General features: G+C 38.9%; 2 protein-coding genes across 5 annotated transcripts in view; one reads left to right on the top strand and one right to left on the bottom strand.

Annotated features, from left to right (window-relative positions):
- Window positions 1-3,609: 3,609 nt before the first annotated feature.
- On the top strand, window positions 3,610-5,435 carry tmem14a (transmembrane protein 14A). 3 transcript variants are annotated; one of them, XM_062519322.1, is made up of 5 exons: window positions 3,610-3,730; window positions 4,234-4,321; window positions 4,589-4,690; window positions 4,783-4,870; window positions 5,235-5,435. In XM_062519322.1, the coding sequence occupies exons 2-5, from the start codon at window positions 4,246-4,248 to the stop codon at window positions 5,275-5,277; spliced, it is 309 nt and encodes a 102-aa protein (XP_062375306.1). In that variant the 5' UTR covers window positions 3,610-3,730; window positions 4,234-4,245; the 3' UTR covers window positions 5,278-5,435. The 3 variants fall into 3 exon arrangements, with proteins under 3 accessions (XP_062375306.1, XP_062375304.1, XP_062375305.1); XM_062519320.1 differs by having other exon boundaries at window positions 3,631-3,775; XM_062519321.1 differs by having other exon boundaries at window positions 3,634-3,744.
- Window positions 5,436-8,634: 3,199 nt separating this feature from the next.
- gsta.1 (glutathione S-transferase, alpha tandem duplicate 1) overlaps window positions 8,635-9,496 on the bottom strand; it is a 3,808-nt gene continuing 2,946 nt past the window's right edge. The window contains exon 7 of one of the 2 annotated variants that reach the window (XM_062519319.1): window positions 8,635-9,496. This exon is cut by the window's right edge and continues 345 nt beyond it. The gene's annotated coding sequence lies outside the window, so the exon portion shown is untranslated. The other variant, XM_062519318.1, reaches the window with a different exon arrangement.

Here is a 9,496-nt window from a genome sequence, read left to right as displayed (position 1 = left end):
TCTGTTCTATGGCATATAACGCTGCTCTGATGCACAATATGTTACAGTTAATTACAGCTGCAGGTATTTTAAACAGCCGCTTGACTTTCTTTTCCTTTATTTTGGGTTGGTCGTTGACCAGTTCCTTCCACATATACAGTATGTCTGTATAGCCACAAATGCATGCAGAAGTGAAGGCGGCTTGGCAGCAGGTGTATGTGTGTTTGTCGTCAGCAACGTTGCTGGTCGTGGCAAGTGACAAAAATAGCTGTTCCATTAAGCAGCAACTCTGTTGAAGTGCCACTCAGTCGCATAGGTGTGTGCCTTGGGCTTTTAGGGGGACTGTCCTTGTCCACATACAGGGGCAGGGTCCTAACCTGTGGAAGTTATCTCACTGAGTCCCCCTACAGGGCAGTAACTGAATTACAGAGTCATATCATTTGCTATGATTTGCGAAAATGTGGACTCTTTTCATTTTGTCAAGTTTTGGGAGAGTGTAGGTCTAAATAGATAATTATATGTACAACATAATGTGCAAAGCGTCTTTGTCCCAAGCTGCTTTTTCATGCATTACAAGATAGCTCTGTATGAGTGTTAAGCGGAGTCAGAAACCAGTTACTTCTCACACCAAGTCCTATGCTTATGTGTTTAATCAGTTTATGCAGCTGCTGTAGTGTTCGAGTGTATTTATATAATTTGCATTGCGCAATCAGCAACAACAACAATACATTGAATTTATGTAGACATTCGCGCTCTACCGTGAAGCGGGAACCTCACTAACCACCACCAATGTGTAGCACCCATCTGGGTGGTGCACGGCAGCCATTATGTGTTAGTCCTTTGACCACATACCAGTTTGAGATGGAGAGTGGAGGAATGAATCTGCCAATTATGGGATGATTAATTGGCCAAATCAGGCTAATTATGATGGGCTTATCTGTATTTCAGAAACATGCACTGGTAGTGGCTCCCTAAAAAATGTCAAAGTGTTGAGAAACAACTATTAAAAGAGAAGGTGCCCCTATTCATACTTCATGTAATGTAGTGGACTTGTGGAATTAAGTCAATTTGTGTAAAATATCCCTACCATGTTTCTTTTTTGTGTTTAGGCCTATCATAATTACATTTTGTGTAGTCATCTCAGAATTATACGTTATTAGAATGTATTTGTATCGTTTACATCAATCGTCAGCTTTGTGGACCTTTTGATATTTGCAAATTGTTCATACATCACATTACAATTTTGCAGTACTTCATCTTTATCCAGTGTTTAACATGAAACAGTATCAGACAGAGTGGAACTGTGCTATATTTTCCACTTGAAATTGAAATTTTTACATCGAAAAAGAACTACCTCTCCATCTCTACATGTTTAACTGCAGAGACTCGTATATGTTTACCAGATATGATGAGCATGCCTACGGTAGATCACATTGACTGGTCTGGACCTTTGTGACGAAGATTTCAGAATGCAGTTTAGTCCAGGAATAAATGGAGTCTGTCCAGAGGGGGGGTGGGGGGGCAAGGACCCTGTTTTGCACTTGATGCTTGTGGCGTAAATGCGGCTCTGATTTTTTAAATATTATTTGCATGTCAATATTGTCTGGTGTGTGTGGGGGGGCGGGGTGGGGGTATCGGCTTTGTATCGTGTAACCCGGCCAAAATGCCAGTTTGGCTTCCAACATGATAAAGATTCAAATTAAAAAAAACTATATACTGAAAAATATCCAGATTCCTACTGCAGGTGTTGGGGAATGGTTAATTTTTTTTTAGCATATTGACTGGATTCTTTTTCCCAGATTGTGTCTGAGAGGCCATGCAGGTAGGCCCATTTTCTAAAGGGGTGACGATAATGATGGAACTTTTCATACTGTCTTTGTGTTCTTTTATGCACATTTTCCCACAACAAATTTGTCCCTAAATTATTTTCATATATGTATTGTATTGTGTGCAATGTGTTTATATACATTTGTCTTTCCATCCAAGTGCCCTGCCATGTAATTTAAGCAGCTCTTACATTTTTCTTCATACGATCTGTGTGCTCACACATCACCATTAAAACAACTTCCACTTTTACATCTTGTGACTCTTCCATCTTGTCCATATTATTCATCTTAGAGATAAGATATTCCTTTCATGGGCAACCTACATTTTACGTTTTAAACCTAATTAATTCCCCCAACTATTAATTTTGGTTTTGGCCATTGGAAGCATGGACAGTTTTTTTGTTGTTATTGTTTTTTTCTTTAATCCATTGGCCAGGATAGTGGTTTTCCCTAATGATCCAATTTCACTGACACATTTGGTCTCAGGATCAACACAATTTAGTCATTGATATTTTGTAGTATTTATTGATAGTATATAGGTGTGTCAAGTTGAGTTTGATACAACACATTTTTTTAGCCATCGCCTTTTAGTATTGTAGTTGTTCTACAGTTATGATGTCTTACAGTAAATTGTTCAATAGGGAGTAACTGCATTGATGCAACACTTTTGACTATCCTTATTAACAACAATTGTAAAACTGTAAAAGAGGAAGTCAGGAATGTATAGTGGAAACTCATTTGAATTGATAAGACATCACTAAATGCCCTTTCTATAATGCCTCAGTGGAGTTTAATCTGATGCTACATAAACAGCCACACACTCAGAGCAAAAGGCTGAGTGGGTGATTGTAACCCGGGAGTGATGTAAATATCAAAGACACTAGATAGTTCTTAAAAGATGATCGCCCAGGCTTACTACTGTAGGTCATACTCTAATACAAATATAGGAAACTTTAAAACCCATTTTGACTATCTTTGTAATTGCTGGTAAACAACAAACAAACTCCACTCATACATATTGGTAGGCAAAGTCATTAAAGTGATGAAACATTTCATACCCCCCTCCGCCTTCTTCTTGTGGAAATGGGTCTCTTAAAAACAAGAAAATACAAATAAATTTGGATGAATGCACACCATCTACCCTGGCCCTGACCTCACTGCACACCATATCTCTCCTCTCTTGAACTTGATATATCACCAATATCAACCAGTAACGTTTCGTGCTTCAAGCTCTTCATCAGACTTGTGAATTACCAGAACATCACCACAGGTCACATGACGAATCATTAGTTTTTCACAAGAAGGTGAAGAAAAGGAAATAATGATTATATATATGCACACACACCTTAAAATACAAACCATTCTAACAAATACAATGTAGCCTACAAACATAGCCTATACAGTGCCCTCCAAAAGTATTGGAACACATGCTAAAGTTGACTATAAAATCATCTTTTGGAAAGATTCAACCTTTAGGGTCATCAGTTTTATTTGTGAATGAATAATGTATTGTAAATAAATAAATGTTTTCCATAGAGCCAGGCAGATTTTTATTTTTAAAGGCCAGTTATTTCATGGATCCAGCACACTATGCACCCTGATAAACTCACCTTGGCCTTTGGAATTAAAATAACCCCATATCAACACTATACCCTTCACCATACCAGAGACTGGCATATGGTTTTATTTCAGTTAGCTGGTTTGCTTTGAGCTCGACCTGTGTATTTGGAATTTGTAGGTAAATGACACAGCAACAGGGGGCGCTCAAGGCTGCGTACGGCCTATGAGCGGCCGCCGTAGAAGCCAATGTTTACTTCCTGGACGTGGAAGACGTGACAGAACTGTCAGAAGCAAGCGCAGTCGATCAGTTTCAGTCGATTGTTTGCTTGTTGTAAGCAAATTGTTGTCAGCTGCCGGACACTCCAGTAAGCGGCATTTTGTAAGAAACCTAACAGATTCGGTGTTCAAATGTAAGCTATTGGTGATGAGGGAAAAAATACGTTATTTCACGACGACAGCAAGTCCCTTGGTGTAGCCTAAGGTTATGTGTAGGCTAGCCTAAAGTCCAGTCTCCTGTTATCTAGGCCAAGGGGCAACCTGGCCCAAAGACTACTTCTTTTAAATCATAGTGCTAGACGTATTAGAATCTACAGTCAATGGTTTATACTACCTATGTTATCCACTGACACAGGATGTTGTTTGTATAGTTAAGGCTGCTAGGCCTGTGTCTGATTTTATTCTTGTGCACACCTTGAACGCATGCAGCTGCAGCTGCAGTGATATGTTGAAGGCTCAGTTTCAGTGTTGTGAGGCGATAGAAGTTAGTATAAGGTTTCTAGGTTTTTCTTTTTTGCTTTCATGAGCTTGTAAGAATTTGATAATGTCTCCACCCTAACAGTGATCTGAGCTGTGTTTTGTTTCGCTTTAGTCTGTCATCAAAATGGCTATCGACTGGCTTGGATTTGGTTATGCTGCCGCTATCATCATGGGAGGCCTCATGGGGTACAAGAGGAAAGGTAAATGACCTCATGGCGTTGTGCACTGACAAGTAGCAGAAAAAGAGAGAGTATTTAATGTCCCTAGGAGGGTAATTGTTTCAACACATCATTCCACAGCACAGCACCAGATATATATGATACAACATGTGACACATGACAGCACATAAAGCATATGACATGTAACTTATAGCCCATCCATAAAAGCTGAAAGCTTCTCCACTTCTGACATTTGATAACCCGTTATGCCACCTTCTTCATACAGATTTGTTTTGTCTTTGTCCTTAGGTAGTGTGATGTCATTGATAGCTGGACTGTTTTTTGGCTGTATCTCAGCCTATGGTGCCTTCAAAATATCAATGGAGCCAAGTGATGTCACAGTTTCATTGCGTAAGTAATTCTACATTGCATATTTCCATGTGTAAGCTAAATAAATATATGGGCATGATATGTAATCTTTCTCCAATTCCTTGTCATTTCAGTTGCTGCAAGTGTTCTTACACTGGTGATGGGAATTAGATTCAAGAAGTCTGGGAAGTTAATGCCGGCTGGTTTCATGGCTGGAATGAGGTGAGAAAGTCATCCTTTCAAATAATGGTTGATATTGAATAATGAATCAATGTTGGATTATCCGTTCTTAGTTCGATCTGGATAAGATGCACAAATTACCATCTAGCAAGCTGTTTTTATCTATGTAATTTTACTTAGACAACAAGGCTGTAAAGGTGTTCGTATAGAACATGCTGTTTCTAGTCTGTGTTCTCTTTGGCTCCGAGATGGCATACAGACATGGCCTGAAATAGGGACGAAGGATTTGGGGGGAAATATCTCATTGCATTTTTTTTTTTTTTTTTTTACTGATATTGCAATTGCAATTTTGGGGCCTTCTTAAGAGTAACCTAATCCTAAAGATGTGACTCCTCCTTCATTTCAGTTTCTTGATGGTACTACGGCTTCTAATCAACACTCTGGTATAAGCTGATTGAACTGCAGTATTCAAAAGTCTTTACCAGCAATACAAGCAACAGGACATGCTCCATGACATTATCAATACCATGCCGCTACATTCCATCAGCATCTTTGTATTCACACTGACATTTTGCATTCCAAATAAAGCTATCGCTATTTTTTACTATGTGATTGTATTTCCTTTGAAAAAGTGCTTTATTTTTTAACACTATAGGATTGACTTGTTTTTAACTTAAATAAATTGTTTGGTAAACATTGATCACAGGTCAGACAGGGTGAAACGTAGCCTCCCAGTTTCTCTCTAAGATCAAAGTCTAAAGTACTTAACATCTGAACTGTGTCAAGGATCAGTGTGACCTCGTAAAGGAATGACTTACTCCATCTAGTGTGGTGTTATTAACAATTTGACTCGGATGAAGACGCTGTGCGTCAAGAGACATTGCTTGTTTGCATCTCACACTCTATTTGTGTGTGCTGGCTCTTCTTCAGGGTTCAGTCATCTGAAGTGACCGTTGAGTGTTGCTGCTTGCTGGTGTTACTATTACTTTATTCCACCTTTAACGCAGAAAAGTGTAGATAAACAAGGCAACCCAATTAACCTTGTATGGATATTGGTACTGACTCTGTACAGTGACATTTGTTCAATGTCGCTCTGAGTATTCTCCAAGTTTGAGGACTTCCAACAAGACTTTTTCAGATAAATAGCATCTGGTTGGGGCTTTTTCTGACTTCCAGGTTGGAGGAATTTTCTGATTGTTGGCAGGCTTCTCATCCTCCCCTGGAATGCCTGCGACACAGGGAATTGTTTTGAGTCACATTACAGACAAATATATCGGCCAAGAATGTATTTCCAGCTATTGTTAATGTTTTTTTTTGCAGTACAAACATGCAAGCAAAATGTGTGCTATCTGATTGCAGTAAACTGAAAAAACAAATAATTTTACTATTTCTTTCAAGCACATACAGTAGAATAATCTGATGTTACAAGCTGTGTTACCATCATTAGCAGGTCTGTTGACATTTTGTTTTCAAATAAAGTTTTGGAGGAGTCTATAGGGGTGATTGGCAGCCATTGACTGCATCTCCAAGTTATGCAAAGTAAACAATCCACGTCACACACCTTGGCGTTGCAAAGGCTTCACCACCTCCTCATTCTCCTCCATTTCTCTTGTGGGTGGGAGCGGACATCTTCCGCATTGAATATCAGCTTTTGGCATCCCGGGCAAACAAACATGCTTATTTCCAGCACACAATATCAAGCCTTCCGATGGGTTAACTGGAATAACTATTTACATTGTATTTATTTAGCAGATTATTTTATCCAAAGCAACTTACATGTCAATTATATTACAAGTTCCAAGGGCACAACAGATACTTCGAGGTCTACAAGAGATGCTGTCCCATGCCTCCAGAGAGTCCTTTTAACTGCAGGATTCGCAGCATTCCTAGGTGAACGGAATGGCAATGGCGCCACCCAGTGGTTGTCAACAACAAAATTCACTTCTTCATTTATCACATCCAAGAAGATAGATTTAGATGGGTGCCTTTTTGTCATCTGCATTTCTGGGAATTTTTTTTTTTTTTTTTTAAACACAATCTCCTTGACAACTTGAGTCAGCATGGAAATTATTTGAATGTCTGGAGTAACACTGAATCAGGTAAAGATTGAAGAGGACAAGAGCCCATCGGCCTTTTGATCTGGTTGAGAAGAATGAAGTTCTGCCATTAGGGAATAGCCTATGATTGTCTTGTAGACATTCAGCCGGCTGATGAGCTCTATCAAGGCACACTTCTTCAATAAGTCCTGTCCTGTGAATGCTGTGTCTATACTTTGTATATTACATTGCAATGTTCTGCTTTTTTTGCACTTCTGCTTATACGCAAACGGCATTTTATTGTCTACTTGTACTCTGCACAATAACAACAAAGATTGACCTAACCTAATCTAATGGGCAGTTATGACATACCTCGATGCATTTAGAAGTAACATCAGGACAGGGTCATTCTTTTGCTGTCTGTTTTGCTCTGTTACACTTTTGGTCGCCTCAGTTGACCGACCAGAAGACAGGAGGATGTGAGGCAGAAACAAGGACAGACCACTTGCTATAGAACTTAACTGCTCTATGTAATGTGGTTTCACGCTATTTGATCAGCTAAATGGAGAAATGGCACAACAAGGGTCAGAAAGGTGGAGAGGCCACTTTGTCTTGTGTTGACTCATCTTTCCCAAGCTTTGGATGGAAGTTTTTCAACACCTTGAGATACGCATGCCAAATGAGACCCCTCCATTTAGCATATTCCAGGGCAGTGCTTATAGGTTTTCCAGCTCTTGTAGCAGGTTTCCTGTCTCTCTCAGGTGAGCAGGACCCTTATTTATGAAAATCCTCAAGTCTCTTCAGTACAATGTGCTCCATGACTCTGGGGCATCAGTTGCAGTCCTTCAGGTGCTACCATGTTAGCTTGACTGCTTTGCTTGACTTGTTACATGGACTGACATGATTTGCTTGGCCAGCGTGGACAACTCTGGGCCGAGTCATTTGATGAGTAGGTCAAGCTCCTCTTGGGGCGTCAGGTTGAGGTCATGCGTGATGCTCTGAAATTAGGCTTTCCATGGCCAATAATTCTCTGGGCGGTTGTCAAGTTGAGTCAATTCTGAGCTCACCATCTCAGGTGGTGGCCAGAAGATGGCAGTTGAGGTGGTGTGTTTGTGTAGCCTTCTGATGTTGCATAAGGCTTGGGGAATATTGCATTGCATTGGTGCTACATTGTTCTGTAGGGCAATAATGATCAATAATCAACAATGATGATGATACAGTAATTTTTGTCATCATCATGTTGAGTTTTTTTCTTCTTAGTGCCAGTCCATCCTTGGCCATATCCAGAAGCCAATAAACAACAAAAAACAGCACCCCAGACAATGCCCCCCCCTCCATATTTTGTATAATTGTGAATGTGATTCTTAAATAAATAAATAATTATCAATATTCAATTAATTAATAATAAGGGAGCTACATGCTAACTGAAGTCACCCACTTCCAGTGAATTATTGACTATGTCAAACTGGGTTATTACAAGCACAGAGGATGGCATAAGGGTAGTTATCCTCTTATCTGATGTAGATGACAAATAAGCTGATTTCAAAAAAAGGTGTGTTCCTTTTAAAGTTTTTTTTTTTTTAAATAGTCTCAGTCACTGATGTAAGTCCTTTTGGATATAAGTGTCAGCTAAATTATTGAATATAAATGTAAAGCAAGGGAGTTGTCCTTTATTTAAATGGCTGTGCTGTATGATAACGCAAAAATGTATGGCCAGTGCAATACACAATACACAAGACAACTCTTTTGTGGCCAGACTCCTACAAAGCATTAGCTCTGTTTATTTTTGTAGTGCTTTCTACACAGTGTGTATAAGGTTTTGAATTCAAGTGTCAATGTCAATGTCAATGTCAATTTATTTATATAGCACATTTAAAAAACAACCACAGTTGACCAAAGTGCTGTAAAATAAAATAAAAATAAAGTAAAATAATTATAAAATAACTTTAAAGAAACATAGTAAAGATTAGTAAGTAATAATAATAACAATGAAACCAAAATAGCAATGCAAAATGATGGTAGAGTAGATACAGTGAGAATAATATGTAAGTAAATATTAATAGTAAAATAAAGTATAGAAAAAAAACCCCATAAAAACAAAGCAATAAAGATAGATAAACAGAGTAAAGAAGTTGAGCATCTAAAATCTAGGGTGAGGTGGTGAGGGGGGGGGGGGGGGGGGGTTAAACTGAGTTAAAAGCTAAGGAGTAGAGATGGGCTTTGAGATGGGATTTGAAAGTGTTTAGAGAAGGTGCTAGTCTAAGTGTGTCCTCTTGTAACGAAAGCTCTTGTTATACAGCTGTCTTGTGGGTACATTTCTAATGACGTCAGCAGTTTACCATAAAATGATGAACGTCCCAAACACCTACTCAATGAACAACATGATAATGAGCTATTTTGCATACCCTCCAAAGTCGCTGCTTTATGGTACATATTTTCCTTTCTTCAAGTTTTCTCCTTTACTATGATGATTGTCATACTAAGAAACTTTATTGTACCTTTAAGTTCTCTGAGTATACAAATCAGGACCAGAGACTTTTTTTCAATAAGCACTTTATGTAAGCAAATGGGAATGTAATAGAGACTTAAACAAAGGGAAACCTCTGGCATAACTCCAGCCTTTTTTCACCAG

This window comes from Sardina pilchardus, chromosome 18 (assembly GCF_963854185.1).
Source record: "Sardina pilchardus chromosome 18, fSarPil1.1, whole genome shotgun sequence".
NCBI lineage: Eukaryota > Metazoa > Chordata > Actinopteri > Clupeiformes > Clupeidae > Sardina > Sardina pilchardus.
Note: the sequence above shows the minus strand (reverse complement) of the source record. Positions and strands in the feature narration are given on the sequence as shown.